Source organism: Schistocerca americana, chromosome 11 (genome assembly GCF_021461395.2).
Source record: "Schistocerca americana isolate TAMUIC-IGC-003095 chromosome 11, iqSchAmer2.1, whole genome shotgun sequence".
Taxonomy (NCBI): domain Eukaryota; kingdom Metazoa; phylum Arthropoda; class Insecta; order Orthoptera; family Acrididae; genus Schistocerca; species Schistocerca americana.
The window spans coordinates 190,853,480-190,879,762 of NC_060129.1; the positions used below are offsets into that span (position 1 = coordinate 190,853,480).

At 46.1% G+C, this 26,283-nt stretch overlaps 1 protein-coding gene across 1 annotated transcript; it reads left to right on the plus strand.

The window, feature by feature from the left end:
- The first annotated feature begins 1,856 nt into the window (after positions 1 to 1,856).
- LOC124553540 (facilitated trehalose transporter Tret1-like) lies at positions 1,857 to 24,943 on the plus strand. The gene is made up of 4 exons (XM_047127388.1): positions 1,857 to 1,868; positions 4,659 to 4,988; positions 16,026 to 16,553; positions 20,834 to 24,943. Exons 1-4 carry the CDS (start codon positions 1,857 to 1,859, stop codon positions 21,395 to 21,397), a joined length of 1,434 nt encoding a protein of 477 aa, XP_046983344.1. The 3' UTR covers positions 21,398 to 24,943.
- Positions 24,944 to 26,283: the final 1,340 nt, after the last annotated feature.

The following is a 26,283-nucleotide window of genomic DNA, read 5'->3' on the forward strand; positions in this document are numbered from 1 at the left end:
CAGCAAATTGACGCATAGTGCAGGGAATGGCAATTGAATCTCAATGTAGACAAGTGTAATGTGCTGCGAATACTTAGAAAGAAAGATCCCTTATCATTTAGTTACAATATAGCAGGTCAGCAACTGGAAGCAGTTAATTCCATAAATTATCTGGGAGTAGGGATTAGGAGTGATTTAAAGTGGAATGACCATATAAAGTTGATCGTCGGTAAAGCAGATGCCAGACTGAGATTCATTGGAAGAATCCTAAGGAAATGCAATTCGAAAACAAAGGAAGTAGGTTACAGTACGCTTGTTCGCCCACTGCTTGAATACTGCTCAGCAGTGTGGGATCCGTACCAGATAGGGTTGATAGAAGAGAAAGAGAAGCGCGCTTCGTTACAGAATCATTTAGTAGTCGCGAAAGCGTTTTGGAGATGATAGATAAACTCCAGTGGAATACTCTACTGGAGAGACGCTCAGTAGCTCGGTACGGGCTAATGTTGAAGTTTCGAGAACATTCCTTCACCGAGGAGTCAAGCAGTATATTGCACCTCCCTATGTATATCTCGTGAAGAGACCATGAGGATAAAATCAGAGACATTAGAGCTCACACAGAAGCATACCGACAATCCTTCTTTCCACGAACAATACGAGACTGGAATAGAAGGGAGGACCGATAGAGGTACTCAAGGTACCCTCCGCCACACACCGTCAGGTGGCTTGCGGAGTATGAATGTTGATGTAGATTTCTTCATTTGTGTACGCTGTTCTGTAATTAGTTTATTGACGCCATGGACTGTTGCTTTGATTCTGGTGTGACGTGGGCCACCCATGTTTCATCGCCCGTAACAATTTGGCTTAAGAAATCATCGCCGTCGTTGTTGTACCGCTCAAGGAAAGTCAATGCACTGTCTAAACGTTGGTTTTGCGCACATCCGTCAACATTTTAGGTACCCAACGTGCGCACAATTTTCGGTAATTCAAGTGCTCGGTCACAATGCCATATAAAACACTACGAAAAACATTAGGAAAGTCATCCCGCAAGGAAGAAGTCGTAAAGCGTCTGTTTTCTCTCACCTTACTGTCCACTCCCTGCACCAAACTTACACTAACGACCGAAGGACGCCCACTCCGTCGTTCATCATGCACATTTGTGTGGCCATCTTTAAATGCTCTCATCCACTTTCTTACCATTCCATCACTCACAATGTTTTCTCCGTAAATTGCACAGATGTCACGATGAATATCGATCGCTTTTTGGCCTTTAGCTCTAAGAGATCTTATAACAGCCCGTACTTCACAGTCGGCGGGACTCACGATTATCGGAGGCATCTTAAACACTCATGTATGGATGTAGATGTAGATATTACTCCCGAATGTAATAAAAGTTAAATCAGATAATTACTGTTATGTGATGAAAAACTTTTCCTTTTTTGAAGGGTCACTGTGCAACATTTCCCTTTCTCGTTAGCATACTAATACACGTTGCTTTTACTATTGACACATGCATGTTTGCAATGAATCGTTTTGTCTTTACAGCAGGCAGTACATCATGGCCACTTCCGTCGAGCTGGAGATGAAACCGCCTCCTGAACATGCAGCTGAAGGAAGCCGAAGAGCCAGCAGATTGAGGCAGCACCTGGCTGCCCTTGCTAGTGAGTACAAGTGTACCAACTGCCTTAAACATGACTGGTCCAATGTGATTGCTCAACGCCATCTCCCTAAAAATAGTTACACCTAGGGGTAGTGGAGCTGCACAGCAAATAGACAGTCTCCATTGTTGTCAGATCTTCCAAAATTCAGGGATCAGGCTTACACTGTTGCCAGATCTCCCAAAGTGTCAATGTCCTATGTATCTTCAAGGTCGTGGGCCAATGTCCTACTTTGTCAGAGTCCTCTAAGACCGGTCGCACAAGACTTCTGTATGCAGTCCACTTTTAAAAAGTATACTTTGGTAAAACAAAAAGAAATATCTCCATGCATAGACTAGGTATTACAGCATGTATACCTTCCCCACTGGATAACGCGTCCTCCATGTCAGCATTTGTTCTTGTGGTGGCCACTGGTCATAATGTTTTGGCTAGACAACATATACCCATGGGGGACATGAATTTGAGAATCTAGTGGGAAGCAAGAAGGTGGTTAAAACATGAATGTAGGCCTGTGCTGTTATAGTGTCACACAAAACAATGAGTGCAAGCCCCCTTCATGAAATACATGACCACACCATAACACCACTGCCTCTGAATTTTACTACTGGCACTACACACACTGGCAGATGTCGTTCACCGGGCATTCATCATACCCACACATTGCCATTGGATCGCCACATCATTTACCGTGGTTCGCCAATCCACACAACGTTCTTCTGCTGTTCACATGTCCAATGTTTATGCTCTTCACACGAAGCGAGGCGTCGTTTGGCAATTACCGACGTGATGTGTGGCTTATGAGCAGCCGCTCGACCATGAAATCCAAGTTTTCTCACCTCCCGCCGATCTATCATAGTAGTTGCAGTGGATCTTTATGCAGTTTGGAATTCCTGTGTGATGGTCTGGATCAATGTCTGCCTATTAGACATTACGACCCTCTTCAACTGTCGGCGGTCTCTGTCAGTCAACAGACAAGGTCAGACAGTACGCTTTTGTGCTGTACGTGTCTCTTCACGTTCCCACTTCACTATCACATCGGAAACAGTGCAGCTACGGGTGTTTAGGAGTGTGGAAATCTCGCGTATAGACGTAAGACACAAGTGACACCCTATCAGCTGAGCACGTTCAAAGTTCCCGAGTTCCACTGCGTTCCCCATTCTGCTCTCTCGCGATGTCTAATGACTACTGAGAGCGCTGATATGGAGTACCTGACAGTAGGTGGCAGCACAATGCACCTACTACGAAAAACGTATTCTTCTGGGGGTGTCCGGATACTTCTGTTCACATAGTGTAACTATGTCTCAATTTGAGTATCATGACCCTGTTGTCATGTATTGGTGGGATATTGCACTTGTGTGTCATGAACATTTTGCCAGCTACTGAGGACTTTACCTACCTGACACGACGCCGTATTCTACTGTTGAACTTCCTGGCAGATTAAAACTGTGTGCCGTACCGAGACTCGAGCTCGGGACCTTTGCCTTTCACAGGCAAGTGCTCTACCAACTGAGCTACCCGAACACGACTCACGCCCCGTCCTCACAGCTTTACTTCTGCCAGTACCTCGTCTCCTAACTTCCAAACTTAACAGAAGCTCTCCTGTGAAACTTGCAGGACTTTTTTTTTTTTTTTAGTCATCAGTCTGCTGACTGGTTTGATGCGGCCCGCCACGAATTCCTTTCCTGTGCTAACCTCTTCATCTCAGAGTAGCACTTGCAACCTAGGTCCTCAATTATTTGCTTGAGGTATTCCAATCTCTGTCATCCTCTACAGTTTTTGCCCTCTACAGCTCCCTCTAGTACCATGGAAGTCATTCCCTCATGTCTTAGCAGATGTCCTATCATCCTGTCCCTTCTCCTTATCAGTGTTTTCCACATACTCCTTTCCTCTCCAATTCTGCGTAGAACCTCCTCATTCCTCACCTTATCAGTCCACCTAATTTTCAATATTCGTCTATAGCACCACATCTCAAATGCTTCGATTCTCTTCTGTTCCGGTTTTCCCACAGTCCATGTTTCACTACCATACAATGCTGTACTCCAGACGTACATCCTCAGAAATTTCTTCCTCAAATTAAGGCGGGTATTTGATATTAGTAGACTTCTCTTGGCCAGAAATGCCTTTTTTGCCATAGTGAGTCTGCTTTTGATGTCCTCCTTGCTCCATCCGTCATTGGTTATTTTACTGCTTAGGTAGCAGAATTCCTTGACTTCGTGACCATCAATCCTGATGTTAAGTTTCTCGTTGTTCTCATTTCTACTACTTCTCATTACCTTCGTCTTTCTCCGATTTACTCTCAGACCATACTGTGTACTCATTAGACTGTTCATTCCATTCAGCAGATCATTTAATTCTTCTTCACTTTCACTCAGGATAGCAACGTCATCAGCGAATCGTATCATTAATATCCTTTCACCTTGTATTTTAATTCCACTCCTGAACCTTTCTTTTATTTCCATCATTGCTTCCTCGATGTACAGATTGAAGAGTAGGGGCGAAAGGCTGCAGGACTGGCACTCCTGAAAGAAAGGATATTGCTGAGACATGGCTTAGCCACAGTCTGGGGGATGTTTCCAGAATGACATTTTCACTCTGCAGCTGAGTGTGCTCTGATATGTAACTTCCTAGCAGATTAAAACTGTGTGCCGGACCGAGACTCGAACTCGGGACCTTTGTCTTTCGCGGGCAAGTGCTCTACCAACTGAGCTACCCGAGCACGACTCACGCCCTGTCCTCACAGCTTTACTTCTGCCAGCACCTCGTCTCCTACCTTCCAAACAGCACAGAAGCTCTCCTGCGAACCTTGCGGGACTAGCACTCCTGAAAGAAAGGATATTGCAGAGACGTGGCTTAGCCACAGCCTGGGGGATGTTTCAAGAATGAGATTTTCACTCTGCAGCGGAGTGTGTGCTGATATGAAACTTGCTGGCAGATTAAAACTGTGTGCCGGACCGAGAGAGTTTCATATCAGCGCCCACTCCATTGCAGAGTGAAAATCTCATTCTGGATATTCTACTGTTTGAGAGCCATCAGCAGACACCCAGAGTCACAGACCGACCTCGGCCCCGCCCGGACCTGTCCGCAGTGAGCATCGGGGCGCTGGGCACGGGCACGACACTGGGCTGGACCAGTGTGGCCATCCCGGAGCTGCAGTGTGGCTACGCGTCTGCGGCCGGAGTGCAGTGCTACCAGTCGTGGCAGCTGTCCTGGGTCTCGGGCTGCATGTCGCTGGGGGCGCTGGCGTTCTCGCTGCCTGTGGGGCGGCTGGCCGACGTGCTGGGACGCAAGCGGGCCGGGCTCTGCCTAGGTCCCCTCTTCCTGGCCGGCTGGGCGTTCCTCATCTGGGGAGACTCGGTGAGTCCTGCTGTACTCCTCCGCACCACCACACCGCACGCTGTTCTTACGGGGTGACAATTATTCAACAACACTACTGGCCATAAAAATTGCTACACCACGAAGATGACGTGCTACGGACGCGAAATTTCACCGACAGGAAGAAGATTCTGTGATACGCAAATGATTAGCTTTTCAGAGCATTCACACAAGGCTGACACGGTGGCGACACCTACAACGTGCTGACATCAGGAAAGTTTCTGACCGATTTCTCATACATAAACAGCAGTTTCACCGGCGTTGCCTGGTGAAAAGTTGCTGTGGTGCCTCGTATAAGGAGGAGGTACGTTTCCGACTTTGATAAACGTCGGATCGTAGCCTATCGCGATTGCGGTTTATCGTATCGCGACATTGCTGCTCGTGTTGGTCGAGATCCAATGACTGTTAGCAGGATATGGAATCGGTGGGTTCAGGAGGGTAATACGGAACGCCGTGCTGGATCCCAATGGCCTGGTACCACTAGCAGTCGAGATGACAGGCATCTTATCCGCACGGCTGTAGCGGATCGTGCGGCCACGTCTCGATCCCTGAGTCAACAGATGGGGACGTTTGCAAGACAACAATCGTCTGCACGAGCAGTTCGACGACGTTTGCAGCAGCACGGACTATCAGCTCGGAGACCACGGCTGCGGTTAGCCTTGACGCTGCATCACAGACAGGAGCGCCTGCGATGGTGTACTCGACGACGAACCTGGGTACACGAATGCCAAAACGTCATTTCTTCGGATGAATCCAGGTTCTGTTTACAGCATCATGCTGGTCGCATACGTGTTTGGCGACATCGCGTCGAAAGCACAATGGAAGCGTGTACTCGTCATCGCCATATTGGCGTATCACCCGGCGTGATGGTATGGGGTGCCATTGGTTACACGTCTCGGTCACCTCTTGTTTGCATTGACGGCACTTTGATCAGTGGACTTTACATTTCAGATGTGTTACGACCCGTGGCTCTACCCTTCATTCGATCCCTGCGAAACCCTACATTTCAGCAGGATAATGCATGACCGCATGTTGCAGTTCCTGGATACAGAAAATGTTCGACTGCTGCCCTGGCCAGCACAATCTGCAGATCTCTTACCAATTGAAAACGTCTGGTCAATAGTGGCCGAGCAACTGGCTCGTCACAATACGCCAGTCACTACTCTTGATGAACTGTGGTATCGTGTTGAAGCTGCAGGTGCTTCTGTACCTGTACACGCCATCCAAGCTCTGTTTGGCTCCATGGCCAGGCGTTTCAAGGTCGTTATTATGGCCACAGGTGGTTGCTCTGGGTAGTGATTTCTCAGGATCAAATTGCGTGAAAATGTAATCACATGTCAGTTCCAGTGTAATATATCTGTCCAATGAATACCCGTTTATTATCTGTATGTCTTCTTGGTGTAGCAATTTCAATGGTCAGTAGTGTGTATCAAATAACCGTGTGCATTATGACATTCAAACCGCAAAGTTGGCCACAGGTCACCATGGTAATTAGTATGTGCATGGTTTTCTTTAATTCGTTTGGTTTGGCAATGAAGCCCTCTTTCATTTGGACGGGTTCATCAATAAGCAGAACTGGCGTGTTTGTGGGACTGAGAGTCCGCATTTCACAATCGCAAAGTCTCTTCACCCTAAACAGGTGATTGTGTGGTGGACAGTGTCCAGTCACGGAATAATCGGTGCGATATTCCTCAATACCATGCTAACTACCAAACTCTATGTGAAGGTTTTGGAAGATGATTTCATCCCTGTTTTCCAAAGTGCCTCTGATTTCGACGAGATGTGATGCATGCGAGACGGAGCTCGGCACCATCAAAGCTGGACAGTGTTTGATGTCCTGGAGGAGCACTTTGGGGACCGTATTCTTATTCTGGGCTACTCAGAGGCTACTGGCGTGGGCCTCCATTGTCTGCCATATCCTCTGGATCTGAACACGTGCGACTCATTTTGTGCGTCTGTTCTAAAGGCAGGGTGTACAACAACAATCCCAATACCATTTCTGAGCTGAAAACAGGTATTCAGGAGGTCACCGACAGTATCAACGTTCTGACACTTCAGCCGTCACGCAGAATTTCGCTATTCGTCTGCGCCACATCATCGCTAATGAGGGTGGGCATACCGAATATGTCATAACCTAAATCCGAACATCTGTAGTGGCGTTTACATGTTGAATAAAATGTGTGCACGCCGTAGTTTCTAACTAATTTACGTTTTTGTTCATACAGTTCAATAAGTGTCACCGTGTAGCTTCATGTCTAGTTGCGGCGTGGTCCAAAGCGATTTTGCGATGGTGTAAGCTGAGAGTATCATTCGGAATGCTATACTGTTTTATGGTAGCGTGTGCAGACTGCATAACCTGTGGAAGTGACTGGACTGAGACCTGCTTTGTAAACTTCCAGCACCACTGTTCACAGCCTATACTACCACTTCTGCGCCCTGTCGCACAATGAATACACTCTGATGTCCTTAAAACGTACTTATGTTGTAGGGACATGTGTTCACCTTTTATTTAACAACGTAAGCCTGCTTTTAGTAAATACGACGGGATCCTATGATTATTTAATGATCTGTTACCATTTTAAATCTGACATTTCGTGGGGAACCAATATTTTTCTTAATTTTTGGCCAACATTGAACTTGACAACATGCTGAGTGTCTTGCAATGTATGTTAAAGGCATAAAATAAAATACCTCAAAATAACATGAAAGACCGAAACCTGGGATGTACTTAAACGAACAGCACAAGACACAAGTGGTGGTGTATTGCTCCAAAAAGAAATTGCCTTAAGGGGACATTGTACCGGGTGATCAAAAAGTCAGTATAAATTTGAAAACTTAATAAACCACGGAATAATTTAGATAGAGAGGTAAAAACTGACACACATGCTTTGAATGACATTGAGTTTTATTAGAACAAAAAAAAACAAAGTTCACAAAATGTCCGACAGATGCCGCTGGATAGCAAAACGTCAGTGACTGCGCATGACAATCGTGTATAAAAGGAGCTGTAATGAGAGAGAGAATCAGATGCGCCAGCAGTCGCAGCATGTTGACGTTACCTGAAAAGGCGCCTTTACTGAAGCTGTATTATCAGAATGGGGAATGTGCCAGTTCAGCGTTACGATCCTATCGCCATAGGAAGGGGATTGGAACAGGTAAAGGTCCATTGACAAATGCAGCTGTGGCGAGAATGATTTCGAAGTTTGAAGCCACGGGTTGTTTACACGATAGACCCCATAGTGGCCAACCGAGCACAAGGCGTAATGCTGCTGAGACAGTTCAGGAAGAAATGGATACTGTAGCGGGTTCGTCTATGCACGGAGAAGTCAGCGCTCGTGCAGTCGCATGTCGCACCGGCTTTCCATACACTACTGTTTGGTTGGCACTTAGGCGTACCCTCCGATGCTATCCGTACAAAATCCATCGGCATCGTGAACTGTTACCTGGCGATTTAGTGAAGCGGAGGGCATTTGCGGTGTGGGCGTTTCAAAACATGGCGGAAGATGACGATTGGTTGAGTAACGTGTTGTGGACCGACGAAGCTCATTTCACGCTCCGAGGGTCTGTCAACGCCCACAACTGCAGAATTTGGGCTACGAAAATCCTAAAACTGTCGTGGAAACTCCTTTGCACGACGAGAAAGTCACGGTATGGGTTGGATGTACTACATCTACCGTTATCGGGCCTTTTTTCTTCGAGGAAATGCGTGATTCTGGTTTTGTAAGTGCTACAGTGAAGGGTGAGAGGTACGCCAATATGTTACACAACCGCATCATCCCCAGCGTGGCTGATAAACACCTGCTGGAACGTACGATGTTTATACAGGATGGCGCTCCATCCCATACTGCTAGACGCGTGAAAGATCTCTTGCGCGCGACGTTTGGTGATGATCGTGTGCTCAGCCGCCACTTTCGTCATGCTTGGCCTCCCAGGTTCCCAGACCTCAGTCCGTGCGATTATTGGCTTTGGGGTTACCTGAAGTCGCAAGTGTATCGTGATCGACCGACATCTCTAGGGATGCTGAAAGACAACATCCGACGCCAATGCCTCGCCGTAACTCCGGACATGCTTTTCAGTTCTGTTCACAACATTATTCCTCGACTAGAGCTATTGTTGAGGAATGATGGTGGACATATTGAGCATTTGCCGTAAAGAACATAATCGATGCTTTGTCTTACTTTGTTATGCTAATCATTGCTATTCTGACCAGATGAAGCGCCATCTGTCGGACATTTTTTGAACTTTTGTATTTTTTTGGCTCTAATAAAACCCATGTCATTCCATGCATGTGTGCCAATTTGTACTTCTCCATCTACATTATTCCGTGATTTATTCAGTTTTCAAATTTATATTGACTTTTTGATCACCCAGTTTCTCCTTTGCTGCCAATGTTAAATTTTATCTAATTTTGTGACCCATTATCGTGGAAACTCTTTAAGAGACAAACTTACAGTTTTCCATAATTATTGAATGCACTTTTCTAGATATACTGGACTAGAATTATTACTAAAATTGTATTGTGGGGCATGTCCTCTTTTTTTTCAAACACTCATTTTTTGACAGATTTTGTAAATAAATGAACAAAAACAAAACAACTTAGGATATTTTAATCATTCTAGTTCCATATGTGTTGAATATCACTCTTGGCATGCTGTGAGAATTTCATGCCTCTACCATGAGTACTTTTTTAGAAAATGGGTAATTTATTGCAAAAGAATGTAGTTCAGAGATATTGAGGTTTAAAACTTTTTAATTACAAATTCTTATACTGACTTACATTTCTGCGTCTTTTATGCTCTAGAATTGCCCTGGCCCATAGCCTGTGTCTTCTTCAGTGTCACAACAGCCCAGTGCTTGCCTCCTCCTCTTCTTTCTGGTTTCTTTTGTCATTTGCTGAGCAGCTAACTCTGCTTCACGTACATGAAACTCATCCCCTTCCTGCAGTCCTTTAGCTGCGTTCTGTCCCAATCTTACCCCTAACTTCTCCAGAACCTTAATTCTTTCATATTTCCCACCATTAAAAGTTATTTCAGCTTGAGGCACTGCTAACTTTAGAGTCACAAAGCCAACAAATACATTTTTACGCACATGCCACCACACAACATAATTGAAAGACTCATTTACATTCTGGGTCTTCCTATGTAAAGATTTGCTTAGTAGCTCAGGATTTGCCAAATCTCTGTAAATATCTTTGATTGCCTCCATTACTGCTGAAGGAAGAGAATTTTTATGTGTAAATTCATGCAGGGTGTCAGAAAATTCAGCTTGCCTATATTTACACCAAGTGTTTTGTGGAGGTGGACACAAAGCATGACATGGCTTTTTCATCGGTTGATATTCGATGAAAGAAAGTGCTCCACACAGCTCTTTTCATCTTCTCTAAATTGTCATAGTTATCTCTAATGGCCTTCGCATAATATTGCTGTAATTCATCAATTACTTTGTCTGCTACTTTTCCAGCACATTTTATTGTCTTGCAATCAGACACGACACTACTTTGAACGAAAATTAGTATCAGAAACAAAGGACTGATTTGTTTATTATTAATTCGAACGTCTGAGACGTAGCAGCAGGCACAGAACAAAGCAATTCACAGCCTTCTAGACGGTGTAGTTCCCAAGATATGACTGCTCAACTGTGCCAGTATATGCGTAGCCGCGAAATTTGACAGTCACACGTCAACATTCAAAATACTATTTGAAGGTCGCACAATTGTCTGATTTTAATGTATTATGTACCGAAATGTTCAGGAAACTCCAAAGTACATTATGGAGTAGAAAACAGAAAATGTCAAATTTCAACGAATTTCACGTACAATGTCCCCTTAAAGATGCTGTCGTAAAAAAGGAACAGTGTCGTCCTTATACAATCATCATCTCCCAAATGTTCCTCTACTGTATGCAGTGAAAAATCCTGTAAAACATTTTTGTCTGCCTCTGCAAGTACAATAAGGAAACCACGCCCTAGACACGAAAGATTCCGTAACACCGTCTTCTCCATACTTCACTGCTGGTATTACACTTTATGGCGGGCAACATTCTCAAGGCATTCGAGAGACACAAATCCTTCCACCAGATTGCTACACGGTACAGCCTTCCTCGTCACTCCAAACCACGTGTATACAGTCATACACTGTGCAGTGCCATCGCTTTTTACACCATCTCGAGCGCCGCTTACTAAATGAAGACCGGCTCGACTATTGTACCACATGATTCTTAACGCCTTTTTGCACAATCACTGTGCAAGCCGAACTGCTGGTAGAACTTTGGTACTCACTGGAGATTCCGTCCTCTCTTAACAGTCGATCTTCACAATGCACGACGGTTTCTCTCCTTCAGTACACGAGGTCTGTTCTGGTCTCGGTTTAGTCGTGGCTGTCCCTTCGCATTTCCACTTCACAACAACGTCACCAACAGTCGACTTGGGTAGCTTTAGAGGGCCTGGAACGTTCCTGATGATTGTCACTCAGGGGATATCCAATGGGTAGTCCACATTTGAAGTCACTGATTTCTGATGTAATCTGTGAGACCCGATTTTCTCCTGACCTATACAATTTTCAATCTACTTATGGCAACTCAGCCAGGTAATATTTACAGCGACCGCCGATATCTCAGCAGGGGTACTCCCCGCCATTTTCAAGGCACAAACTGCAACGGACAGGCGATGTACAGGCAAATTTAAAGCCTCGTTTCCTGGAGCAATTCAGGAAAGATTACACACACACACACACACACACACACACACACACACACACACACACAAACGCTGAACACTAGAGCCACAAGGATGACCAAAGCCAGAGGTATCGATAGTGAAAGACTACGAACTAGCAGGTGAGGTAACATTGACTTTGTCCCTCTGTTTTTTGACTTGGAAGAGGGCAGGATTCATAGCAGAGTTCAAACAAAAGCCTCCATCCCTGTTTACAAGGTTGCTCGCTAATTTAATCTCAACAGCTTCCTTAATAACACTGTCCCAATAGCTGGACTTGCATGCCAATATCTCGGTATTGTTACATAACATAAACAAAAATCTCCATCCCTGTTTACAAGTATCAGGAACTCAGATGATTTCTTGTGTCGTTTGGAGCGAATGCACTTCAATGACTGATATTCTAGTAAGTTTTGATGTGGTCTCTCTGTTCACTCGTGTTCCTCTGTCTGATTTGTTGTGGTTAATTGAGTATAGGTTTGGTGTTGAATTAACTAATGTCTTTCGACATTTGTTGACATCCGCTTACGGTACTTTTTATTCAGTGACCAGCATTACGAGCAGACAGATGGAGGTGCTATGGGTAGCCCGTTGTCTCCTGTGATTGCAAATTTGTTTATGGGAGACCTCGAGCAACGTGCATTGGAGTCAGCACCTTTGAAACCCGCCTGTTTCTTCATGTATGTTGATGATACTTTTGTTGTTTGGTCTCATGGTACGGAGAATTTGAAAACCTTTTTAGAACATCTGAACTCGATCCACCCGAACACTCGTTTTATGATGGAGGTGGAAGAGGATGGTTGCCTTCCCTTTCTTCACGTTTTGATTAGGAGTAAGATTAATAGATCATTGGGAAATGTAGTTTACCGGAAACGTACTCACACTGACTTCTATTCACAGGCTGATATTTGTCACAATCCAGCTCAATGTGAAGGGGTACTCCGTACTTTGGCACACAGGGCACATGTCATTTCCGGCACTGACACTTTGCCAGCTGAGCTGGCCCATCTTCAAACTACATTCCGTCAGAATGGTTATAGTGATAGATTGAACGTGCGTTGCGCTATCGACCAACAGTGCATCGGGTGACTGATGATACTGAGTCTACTGCCTTTTTGCCTTACGCAAGAAGAATTTCCAACAAGATCGGTCGTATTTTACGGAAATACGATGTGAAATGTGTTTTCAGACCTCCATCTCAAATTAGAGTGTTTTTGGGTTCTGTTAAGGATGATCTTGGTCTGCCTAAGACGGTTGTATATAGCATTCCTTGTAACTGCAGCTTGGCATATATTGGTCAAACTATCAGGACCGTGGAGAACCGATGGACTCAGTGTAAAAGGCAGACACGATTACAGCAGCCAACTAGATCTGCTACTGAAACTTCCTGGCAGATTAAAACTGTGTGTCGGACAGAGACTCGAACTCGGGACCTTTGCCTTTCGCAGGCAAGTGCTCTACCAACTGAGCTACCCAAGCGCGACTCACGCCCCGTCCTCACAGCTTTACTTCTGCCAGTACCTCGTCTCCTACCTTCCAAACTTTACAGAAGCTCTCCTGCGAACCTTGCAGAACTAGCACTCCTGAAAGAAAGGATATTGCAGAGACATGGCTTAGCCACAGCCTGGGGGATGTTTCAAGAATGAGATTTTCACTCTGCAGCGGAGTGTGTGCTGATATGAAACTTGCTGGCAGATTAAAACTGTGTGCCGGACCGAGATTCGAACTCGGGTCCCGAGTTCGAGTGTCGGTCCGGCACACAGTTTTAATCTGCCAGGAAGTTTCATATCAGCGCACCCTCCGCTGCAGAGTGAAAATCTCATTCTACATCTGCTACTGCTGAACATTGTTTGGATACTGGTCACCCTATGTTACATGACAATACCGAGATAATAGCATGCACGTTCAGATAACGGGACAGTGTTATTATGGGAGCTGTTGAGATTAATGTAACGAGCAGCGTTGTAAACAGGGATGCAGGTTTTTGTTTAAAATCTGCTTGCAATCCTGCTCTTTCCCGTGTCAGAAAACAGAAGGACAATGTTACCTCACCGAGCGAGGTGGCGCAGTGGTTGCACACTGGACTCGCATTCGGGAGGACGATGGTTCAATCCCGTCTCCAGCCATCCTGATTTAGGTTTTCCGTGATTTCCCTAAATCGATTCAGGCAAATGCCGGGATGGTTCCTTTGAAAGGGCACGGCCGATTTCCTTCCCCATCCTTCCCTAACCCGAGCTTGCGCTCCGTCTCTAATGACCTCGTTGTCGACGGGACGTTAAACACCACTAACCTAAGACAATGTTACCTCACTTGCTAGTTCTTAGTCTTTTACTGTCGATGCCTCTCACTTTGGTCATCCTTGGTGGCACTAGTGGACAGTGTGTGTGTGTGTGTGTGTGTGTGTGTGTGTGTGTGTGTGTGTGTGTTTGTGTGTGTGTTATCATTCCAGAATTACTCCGAGAACTGAGCTTTTAAATTTGCTTGCACATCGCCTGTCTGTTGCAGTTTGTGCCTTGAAAATGACGGGGTGTACTCCAGCCGAAATACACTATCAAAAGTATCTGACCAACCCAGAAACATACGTTTTTCATATTAGTTGCATTGTGCTGCCACCTACTGCCAGGTACTCCATATCAGCGACCTCAGTTTGTCGTTAGACATTGTGAGAGAGCAGAATGGGGCGCTTCACGGAACTCATGGACTTCGAATGTGGTCAGGTGACTGGGTATCACTTGGGTCAAACGTCTGTACGCAAGACTTCCACACTCCTAAACGTCCGATGTGACAGTGAGGTGGAAACTTAAAGGGGCACGTACAGCACAAAGCATACAGGCCGACCTCATCTGTTGACTGACAGAGTCCGCCGGCAGTTGAAGAGGGTCGTAATGTGTAATAGGCAGACATCAATCCAGACCATCACACAGGAATTCCAAACTGCATCAGGATCCACCCAAAGTACAATGACAGTTAGGTGGGGGTTTACAAAACTTGGATTTCATGGTCGAGCAGCTACTCATAAGCCACACATCACACTGATAAATGCCAAACAATGCCTCGCTTAGTGTAAAGAGCATAAACATTGGACGGTTGAACAGTGGAAAAACGTCGTGTGGAGTGATGAATCACGGTGCACAATGTGGCGATCCGATGGGAGGTTTGTGAGTATGGCGAATGCCCAATGAACATCATCTGCCAACAATAAAATTTGGAGGCGGTGGTGTTTGGTGTGGTCTTGTTTTTCATGGAGGGGGCTTGCACCCCTTGTTGTTTCGCGTGGCACTATCACAGCACAGGCCTACACTGATGTTTTAAGCGCCTTCTTGCTTCCCACTGTTGAAGAGCAATTCGGGGATGGCGATTACATCTTTCAACACCATCGACCACACATTCATGATTCACGGCCTGTGGCGGAGTGGTCACACGATGATAACATCCCTGTAATGGACTGGCCTGCACAGAATCCTGACCTGAATCCTACAGGACACCCTTAGGATGTTTTCGAACGCCGATTTTGTGCCAGGCCTCACCAACTGACATCAATACTTCTCCTCGATGCAGCACTCCGTGAAGACTCACCTACCATTCCCCATGAAACCTTCGAGCACCTAATTGACCATAGACCTGCGGAAGTGGAAGCTGTCATCAAGGCTAAGGGTGGGCCAACACCATATTGAATTCCAGCATTACTGATGGAGGGGCCGGTCATTGTGGTCGAGCGGTTCTACGCACTTCAGTCCAGAACCCCGTGACTGCTGTGGTCGCAAATTCGAATCCTGCTTCGGGCATGGATGTATGTGATGTCTTTAAGATAGTTAGGTTTAAGTAGTTCTAAGTTCTTGGTGACCGATGACCTCAGAGCCTAAAGTCCCATAGTGCTCAGAGCCATTTGAACCGATGGAGGGCGCCCTGAACTTGTAAGTAATTTTCAGTCAGGTGTCCGGATATTTTTGATCACATAATTGTAGGTGGTCGCTGTAAATATTATCTGGCTGGATTCCCTGAAGTGGTTTGAAAAATCACGTGAAAATTACTGCTTCTCTGCTGACAACACAATACTCCTCACCCCGTTTTATACCGTAGGGGCCCACCTCTGTTGATATCTAGTGGTGATTTCCGCATTACATAGGACTGACTCGGTTCTTATGATCAGAGAGTATAAATTGGAGACCAACAAGAACAACAAAGTGGCTGCTGATGTCTTTTAAATCATCTGTATTGTTCCGCTCAATTAGTGTTCTCATTTGAAGGGGTGACCAATTGTGAGTCCAGACATACATGTAAGATTACATGGGGAACCTCTATCCGCAGCTGGCGTTGCTGTGCGTGGGCCGCCTGCTGACCGGAGCTGCGGGCGGAGCCTTCAACGTGCTGGCGCCGGTGTACATCGCCGAGGTGGCCCAGAAGGAAGTCCGGGGAGCACTGTGCGGCTACTTCCAGCTGCTGCTCACCGTCGGCACCCTCTACGTCTACGTGCTGGGTGCGGTGACCGGCCTGTTCTGGACCTCCGTGGGCTGCGCCGTGGTGCCCGCGGTCTTCCTGGTGGCACTCTCGCTGGTGCCCGAGACTCCCCCCTACCTGCTGCAGGGTGGCCGGGAGGACGAGGCCCGGGCGGCCCTCCGCTGGCTGAGGGGACCGTGCTGGGACGTGGAGGCGGAGCTGGCCGAGGCGAGGGCGGCTCTGGAGGAGGACTCCGGGAACGGGAGGTCCGGGTCCCTCCGGGAGGGGCTGAGCACCCCTGCTGCCGGTCGGGGAATCGTCGCGGGGCTGGGGCTCGTCACGTGCTTCCAGCTCTGTGGCATCAATGCTGTGCTTTTCTACGCGTCCGATATCTTCCTGGTGAGCAAAATCTGCCAGCGACTCTTGTGACGATTCACAGTGAGGGACGTTTGGCCAAGAGAATGCGCCATCTAAGATAGTCCTCACTAGTACAAATCTAGCTTAGTTGGTTTGTGGGATTAAAGGGACCAGACTGCTACGGTCATCGGTCCCTTGGTCCAAAACTGAAAACACCCACAGAGAATAAAAACGACTATGGAAAAGACGACACACGACACAAGACAAGAAAGACATACACAGAGATCAGACAAAACGAAATAAAATCACACAGAGTGTGACAGTGGTTGGCTGACCATAGAGATAATAAAGGAAAAGCCAAACACCGAGAAACACTCGAAAACCCAGTCTATAATCGTAGGCCAAAGGCCAGACTCAAAACAAAAAAGACATAACTAACACTCAGATTACGTGATAAAAAACCCCTGCCTGAATAAAACGCAGAACTAAGCCTGCCATGACAGTGTCATTTGTTAAAAGGGCAGGGAGCGTGTCAGGTAGCGCTAACGTCTGCCTGAGCACAGCTAAAAGGGGACACTCCAACAAAATGTGGACCACCGTCAAAGCGGATCCGCACCGACATAGAGGCGCGTCCTCACGGCGCAATAAGTGGCCGTGCGTCACCCGTGTGTGCCCAATGCGCAGCTGGCACAGGACAACGGACTCCTTGCGAGAGACCCGCATGGATGACCGCCACACACTCGTCGTCTCCTTGATAGGACAGAGTTTGTTTGGCGTGGTCAGGTTGCGCCATTCAGTGTCCCAAAGTTGGAAAACTTTGCGGCATAACATCGCTCGCAAATCAGTCTCCGGGAGGCCAATGTCCAGAGATGGTTTACTGGTGGCCTGTTTGGCCAGGCTGTCAACATGTTCATTGCCGGGTATCCCAGCATCGTCTGGGGTCCACACAAAGACCACAGAGCGGCCACAATGGGCAAGAGTACAAATCTAGTTTTAATGTTATTTTTACAATCTGGTGCCCCTTCTTATTGGGTTAAAATTTCATCTGTGGCACCTTGAGAAGCTGTGGTCATGAACATTGCTTGTATTGTTATCTATCCCTTCATATTCACTCATGAATGTGACACATTTTTCCCAACAGTGCATCACTTAGTTGTACAAGACTGAATTTTGGCTGTTGAAGAAACATTCCACCTTGAAAATCACTGTGTCCTGGTTCTGGATACGCAAGAAGGTCATGGGTGCCGTATCAGGAGAATAAGGGAGATGAGGAAAAATTTTGCACGGAAAAGAGACACACTGTGTGACTGTGACCTGTCCGGGGCAATCTGGGGCACTGAAGTTAAAATGTTCTGGGTTGTTTGATCGTGTCAAAAAATGGTTCAAATGGCTCTGAGCACTATGGGACTCAACCTATGAGATTATCAGTCCCCTAGAACGTAGAACTACTTAAACCTAACTAACCTAAGGACAGCACACACACATCCATGCCTGAGGCAGGATTCGAACCTGCGACCGTAGCGGTCTCGCGGTCCCAGACTGTAGCGCCTAGAACCACACGGCCACTCCAGCCAGCCTGATCGTGTCATATTTCTTGGAGTGATCGACATTTCAACCCCTCTGCTGGGATCTACTTCAGGATCTTTTACTGTCCGTTGTAGACTGAGCACAATCTGCGGCATAAGATCTTGAGGAAGATCCAAGCAACGGGGTCGAAACGGCGATCATGCGAAGAAAAATGATGTGGCCTAACAAATCAGCAGATTTCAACTTCAGTGACAATGGTCACAGAATTCTACAGACTGTGCATTTTCATCGACCAGTGGCACTAAGTCGGACAGCTTCTCGCTACACTTCATCATCACAACCTCCCATAACCTTGCAAGAGATTTCAGTTGTATGCTCCTGTGACTGATTTACACTTCCGAGTGTAATTGCTAGTAGACCAACCACACTGTAGCAGTCATGAACACACACATCATCAGCTTCTCCGATGTTGGTTGAGTTTTCGAGTTTTCTGATAGTCATGAATGCACATGTTCTTGCTTTGCTCTTTTGTCTCAGTGTCCCTGTAATACACCCAGTACTTCGGCCATGGAGATCAGGCAGCTAAAGAAGTCCTCTGGACTGGTCTGAGAGAGTTGCTGCATCTTCACAGCTGCATCGATTTGGTGGGCTTTACAATGGGCATAAGCAGTCAGGAAGCCATTGGGTGGCGACCTTTGCCGTGCCCAATGTGCCATCCAAGATACTGAAAACTGATCTGTGACTAATTCTGACATTTCTCACTATCAGATTGACAGTGATACCCCTGGTCTCCGAACATTGGTGCCTCCACCACTCTTCCACTTTCTTCTCCATCACACAGATATAGTTCTTTCTCATTCAGCTTCTTTTTTTTTTTTTTGCAGCACTAAAAGCATTCCTGCCAGCTAACCACATGTCATATGGTGGGTTACTGTTGGTGTACGCTTCTACCAATTCACCATCGATTGTTGTCACATTGTTAACCTACTAATGCAGGAAAGTAATGAACCCCACCAATCTCAAATCTGGCAATCGGCAGGGCCAATTTATTTTGGCTCATCTAACAGCACGCTGTGGTACTGTGGTGGAGGCATTTCAATCAGAACAAGAGATATGTAACTGAACAAACGAAAAATTAATTATGTAACTTTGTTGCTGTGCAGCTTCGAATTTGGGGCAGCATATTGTGGAAGACTGCAACAACAGATCCACAGTCCAGTTCTGGGGTTGGTTTCTCACCATATCCCCATTCCCCCCCCCCCCCCACCACTCCTCCCGAATATCACATATTGCGAAACTCACATTTAATACCGAGTGATGTGGCGCAGTGGTTAGCACACTGGATTCGCATTTGGGAGGATGGTGGTTCAAACCCGCTTCTGGCCATCCTGATTTACGTTTTCTGTGATTTCCCTAAATTTCTTTGGGAAATGCTGGGACGGTTCCCCATCCTTCCATAATCCAATGGGACTGGTGACCTTCCTGTTTTGTTCCTTCCCCTCAAGTCAACCAACCAACCAACTACAATTAACACTCTACAGATTACTAGAATTTAAATAATAGTAACAATACACTGCCCGACAAGAAGCCGAACACCCAGGGGAAGGAAAAAACGAAGAAATGGGGTGGAAGGATGTGTGACGTTACTTCAGTTATTTCAAATTCAATTCAAATTGAAAAAGAAATTGACAGTATGAGCCCACTTACTAGTACGGCGTTACCCTACCTGTGGCCTGGATGTATGTGCTTATTTGGTTGAGAAGAAGCCATGAAACAGTTATACCGTATCCTGAGGCAAGCTGACCCACAAGTGTTTCACCTTACCCTTAATATCTGGATGCCGACACTAAGACAATTGACATTTAACGTGGTTCCACACATCTTCTGTTGGGAATAGATCTTGGGATCGTGCTGGCCATGTGATTACCTCAACATGCTGCACAAATGTCATGAAGAAATTTGGCACGTGTGAACGACCAGTGTCCTGTTGACAAATGGCACATGAGACTGTCGCATGAGAGAGAAGAGATGAGGATGTCCTTGAAGTGCTGTTGTACCACCAGGATTCACTCAATCCCCACCAGCTATGACATGAGGTGATATCCAAACACTGATCATATCATGACTCCAGGAGTGTCTGTCTCTTCAAAACAATGGAAATTGGGACTTTGATAACAATGATCAAACAGTGTAATGCAGAACTGCTGAGCGATTCAAGTGTGAGATCCAGGCCTAGTGCCATGCGATTATCATGTGTTCAGCAAGATGAAAGACGATCTCGGTGGACGACGATTCCGAAACAATGACGAAATGAAAGCAGCTGTATCCAGGTGGTCACATTGCGCTGGGGGTGATTTCTCCGCATCTGGAATCGAAAACTTGGTTGCTCATTCCGAGGAATGTTTACAGTCTGTTGGAGACTATATGGGGAACTGAACTTACATTGTGTATTGCTGTAGCCGTGTTCCCTATGTGTATGTGGTTTAATAAATGGCCAGAACTTGAAAGTGTAACATACTGTTTGATTTGCCCTTGTATCAATATTTCTCCATCACCTTCACCTTCACCATCATCATCATCATTCTGAGACACCATCCGCGTGAGTGGGCACGTGTGGTGCTCGCACAGTGAACTGTGTCCTAGACACAGCACGGCCCACGTAGAAGTGGGCACATGCTGCCCTGCCCTACCTTTGTTGATTGCATCCCAGTGTACAACCCGCCTTACTGTATCTGTCATCTAGTTTGCCTTCCAAAAGCAGGGACCTGAGACGTTTCGAAATGTCGGTGTCGCAGAGGGCGTCGGGCGGAGCCCTGGAGGCGGATACGTCTGCCGTGGTGGTGGGCGCCATGCAGGTGGTGGCGACGCTGGTGGCGTCACTGGTGGTGGACCACGCGGGCCGCAGGCCGCTGCTCGTGGCGTCCGCCGCAGTGGTGGGGCTGTGCGCTCTGCTCCTGGGAGCCTACTTCCAGCTGGACTCCAGTGGCGAGGCCGAGGGCCTGGACTGGCTGCCCCTCGCCAGCCTCTGCCTGTTCGTGGTGGCCTTCTCGCTGGGGCTCGGGCCCGTCACCTGGGTGCTGCTCGGAGAGCTGTACGCCCCCGAGGTGCGCGCCTTTGCGGGCTCCCTCTGCTGCCTCGTCAGCTGGACCTTCTCCTTCCTGGTCACCACCTTCTTCAGCGAGCTCAGCTCCGCCGTCGGCGTCCAGGGAACCTTCTGGATCTTCGGCTCCGTGGCAGTCGCCGGCGCCCTGTTCGTGTTCTTCGTGGTTCCCGAGACGAAGGACCGGTCGCTGGAGGAGGTGCAGAGGCAGCTGTCTGGCGGGGCCCGAGTGTGGAGTTTGTCCTGCACCTGCAGATGAACATCCTCACCTCGACAAATCTGGATGTTACAGTGATCACCATTCCTCTGGATGAACCCACATTCGTACACGAATCAGCGAATGGTAGTAACACGGTCTCACTTTTTCTAACATCAGACATTCACTTGATCACTTGGAACAATCTACTGGACCACAACAGGAACCCAGGCCCTCATCTGCCACCAGTAATGCTCTTCCAACTGAGCCACTACCTTTTTTCCTTAAAATGATACAAGTTTCCAGCTCATGGACTTTATCACATTCATTAGCTGATTTAAATAGTGCTCCAGATCACGATTCATGACTTTTCTCAAGTACAGCAGTTACCATATACGTACCATACACTTACATACCATCCTGTATGTCTTATTGGACCCGCTACAGTTGCAGGTTCGAATCCTGCCTCGGGCATGGATGTGTGTGATGCCCTTAGGTTAGTTAGGTTTAAGTAATTCTATGTTCTAGGGGACTGATGACCTCATATGTTGAGTCCCATACTGCTCAGAGCCATTTTGAACCTTATTGGACCAACACTTCTGGAACAACCGAATTAGCATAAAATGGCTTGACCATTGTATAATGACTGTCGCCATAGTCGAATTGAGAATACATAACTAAACTGTTCCCATATAACTCATCCCCTCTCCCCTTTCTTCCCCTCTCCAAACCTATACAATTCCATCCCACACCTGAAGATGTAAAATGCCTGACCACTATCCAACTAATTTGATGGACTTCCCTCTAGTTTACCTTGTCGGCCGGCCAGTGTGGCCAAGCGGTTCTACGCGCTTCAGTCTGGGGGTGTGTGTCATGTCCTTAGGTTAGTTAGGCTTAAGTAGCTCTAATTTCTAGGGGACTGATGACCTCAAATGTTAAGTCCCATAGTGCTCAGAGCCATTTGACCATTTTTTACCTTATCGCCTGTTCCATATACCACCTTGATCTCTTAGCCACCTGCTGTTCCAACCCAGTACGCTTCTGTGTGAATAAAATGGTCCCTGGTGTAAGCTACTAATGAAATATTGTTTCCAGCTGAATGGTATTGTCGAGATAATCTGACACGCCACACTCATAACTTTCTGATATAGTGACTTTGCCTGAAAATGGTTTGGGCGAGTCTGGGGGATGTCTCATAGTATCTCAACACTGCCATCCAACTGGATACCTGAGAGCCAGTCATCAAGTACACGTCGTTTACAACCATCTCAGTTCCCTTCCGTAAGCCTTATCACACTCCCCTTAACCTGAATACTACTCCCTAACGTTAAGTAAACTACGACACTGCTGAAACCTCCTTTCCCACAAGATCTCGTGCTTCTGCAAACCACGATTCTGTTCATGAGGACACTCAGTGAACACAAACTTCAAACCCTTGTCCTCAATGTGACCTTCTTACAAGCTTACAAAGTGAAGACACAGTCCACAATCTGTGTGTTGAGATGAAGTTCTCAGTGCTCGACTTAGGTACACCACTGTTCATCAACAATCCCTAAAGCATTCACCATCTTACCCAATCACTTTCCTGTAAGCTGTGAAACCTTTTTCCCGTCATTCTAATCCTCTTGACTTTCTCACAGGCACAGCTAAGACCTTCCCTATCTCTAGCACTACCATCACTCTCAATGCCCACAGTAACTTCCCCGTGTCAGAATCAAGTGCTGGTGTCTAATGACTCTTTCCATGGTCACACAATCACTATCCCACTTTTAACCTATCATTCCAGCTAAATCACTGCAGAAAACATCATCACTGGAATCAAGTATCAATCGGTCTATCCGATTGTCGCTCTATAGACCCTACCTGGATGCCTTAATCCCAATAGCCTACCTGTTCACATCCTGTACTACCTCCACATATGATTGTAAACCTATTGGGAAGCCTTAGGTATAAAACTTTGAAGCCAATCAGTACTATCGTAACAGTCTAATAGCGTGCCTTTCTTTCTTCAGAAGACTTTCCCCATTTGTCATATCGAGCCACAATGCAACAAACCCTATCTGTTCCCAATGCTATCTGCTATCTGCTACTCCCTCTACCGAACAACGTCTCCAAAATTAACCACTTTGCAATCCATCCTAATGACATCACCCACAATGATGCGAACTTTGATCAGTCCCTACTCCAAAAAGTTTAAAACTACCCAATCTCTCCCACCCCAGACTCTTGGCTCGCTGCACACGTAAAAGAATTAGCCAGCTACACTTCAGGAATGAAGCTTCCCCACCATTATTTACATCTTCAAACCTTGGTGTATAAAGTGCATACCTTTTTAAATGTGACTTAGCCACCTGAACCCCAAAATTGTACAAGTATTTTAAGTCTTCAAACAGCATTCACTTCTCGTTCTCTGTCCCTTTCTTGTCCCGCAGGTGAGTCAATTAGCCACTCATCAAATTATGTCCTCTCTTCACTGTGATTGAACACATAAGAATATCCTACAGCTCCAAAATACCTGATACCATCCAAAGTATCTTTTCTTGTCTAACCTCCTGTCTTTACACACTGCCGCATCTGTAACAGCTCATACCTCTACCTTATACCTACATAATTTTCACATCATCTCCTAGAACATTTTCATTGAACCCCTTTTGACTCTGGCTTATACCTGTGCCATCAGCTGTCACGGGCCCTTTCTTTCTTTCTCCATATCCATACTCGCCTCTTTCTCTTCTATGTCCTAATCTTTCATTTATTACCGATTATCCCTATTTTTATTATCCCTCCAATCAGCTCTCCAGAAAAACCTTCACAACTTCACGCCCAATATCCATTCCACACCTAATCCACTACCTGTTTACTAAAGTACTTAACTTCCATATTCATTTGTTCCAGACTCCAAAAATCTTTAAGCAAAGGCCCACCACATAGAATTGACAGTTTGTGTGTTTTTATTCCTTCACTTCATATTGGTCTCTTTGCATTCCTCACGTTACGTAATTACAATGAATCGTTTCATTCAGTTTATAGATTGTGAAATAACTATCATGTTGTACCTAAAATCATGTATTTTAAGGACTCTGTCGATATATTAAGATAAATTTTTGTATACTTCTAAAATTTTTGATAGTATAAACGTTATAATTTTGTACCACTATTATCCCTCACTAACCGTATTGAGTGAAGGGTAAGAAAAGATAATAAAAGAAAAATAACCATCGCTTCCGTATGCCATAGATGATGGAAATCCCATTGATGAGATGTATTCAAAGAATGCCGATATTTTCATGAGTGTCAATAAGTGTCTGCATTGTTTAACTCAAGTAAAAATGTTTCGAAAAAGGTTTTTCTGCTACACAGACAATATCAACACGAAAATGCAATTTCACTCGTAGGTTCCTTTCTCTCAGTGTGTAACATCGACTTCTTTGGCCAAATGAGCAAACTGCTTCCAGAAGACTTTTAAAAAAGAATTTTATTTATATTTCATATCCATGGTACCATGCTATCCTAAGCTACTTGGTCATGGAATGAGTCTATATACACAGTAATTATAAAGTCTGTGAAACATTTCAGAAATTTGGTAGAGATAAACAGCCAAGAATAACGTAATAAATGATACAGTATATGAAAGACGGACCTCACAGTATTTTTTACAATGTTTATAAATGTTCTATGTGTCCATCCTTCCTCATACTGTACACATAATCGGTAGTCCAACTCTGCTCATACCCAACATATCTGAGTAGACAGTAAGAACAGCTGCTCCACTGTGGTGTCGCAAGTATTGGAGGTTCTGCCGTAGAACTGGGACAGAAGTGCAAACCTCGATGTTACCCCACAGGAAAAAAATCTGAAGGTGTCAAGTCCGGCGACCTCTGTGGACACTCGAGTAGCACCTGGAGAGTGCCCGCATCATGGCCTATCCTGAGATGTGGCAACATCTCGTTCCGGTTATCTCATATACACAGTTGTGGAGGTGTGCCGGGGGTCGGGGGGGGGGGGGGGGGGGGAGGGGCGCCGTAGTGTTAAAAGACGAAAACCCTGCTTTCAGTTTCAAGATGTGGCACGATTGACAATTTATGCACTTCGAGATAGGTGATACTATTGGCAGTTCTCTCGGCAAAGAAGCTGTCCGTAGACTGTCTTGTTGGAAACGGCACAGGTGGTATCACGTCAAAGGCCTTTGAATAGTCACTGACGATTGGCAGCGGGCAAATTCCAGCACACAAAACGCTTTAGCTGCCTTGTAAGCCGACATTTTCAGCAACTACACTCTGTGGCGCCCCTGTCGACAGTTTTCAAAACTAACTGGCAGGTACCTCATTCACAATTTGAGAGATTGCCTTTCACTTTTTTTTTCCTTTATTGGATTTCGATTCCCCCCATAGGAGGCGGGCTGGTAGCAGCTTAGTACGCCGCTCTTCAGCCTACAGAGTTTGTTTTGAAAAGGTGAAGATAATATAGAATAAAAAACAGGCGATAAAAACGGAGACTGAAAGGGTATCATGGCGAAAAAATCGTGGAACTTAGAACATACAATAAAGGGATGATCATGCTAATAAAATACATCTGAAGCAGACAGGTAAAATAGTAGACAATTAAAAAAAACACCGCAACAGTCTGGTTTCTGTTCGCAAAAGACATAAAATTCACACCCAGCAACGGCATGGTTTCTGTTCACAACACTTGTAAAGACGAAACAACACTGAACATTCACTGGAACCCTGCACTAAAATATGAGATACCACAGCCGAGAGCTGGTGGGGGGAAACTGGGCAGATGACGGGAATATAAAAAAGGGGGGAAGGTGAGGAAAAGCGAAGGGGGGGAAGGGAGAAAGGAGCCAGTGGAGGATTAGGACCCACAAACGGGGTCGGGGATGTTGGGCAGATGCAACAGGGGGTGGGGAAGGCAGAGGATGGGAATACAAAAGGACTCGGGGGGGG

Excerpts from the sequence above, each read along its gene's own strand:
- LOC124553540 (XM_047127388.1), top strand. Across the intron at positions 4,989-16,025 it reads TCCTCATCTGGGGAGACTCG|CTGGCGTTGCTGTGCGTGGG; the intron begins GTGAGTCCTGCT and ends CTCTATCCGCAG. Across the intron at positions 16,554-20,833 it reads ACGCGTCCGATATCTTCCTG|AGGGCGTCGGGCGGAGCCCT; the intron begins GTGAGCAAAATC and ends TCGGTGTCGCAG.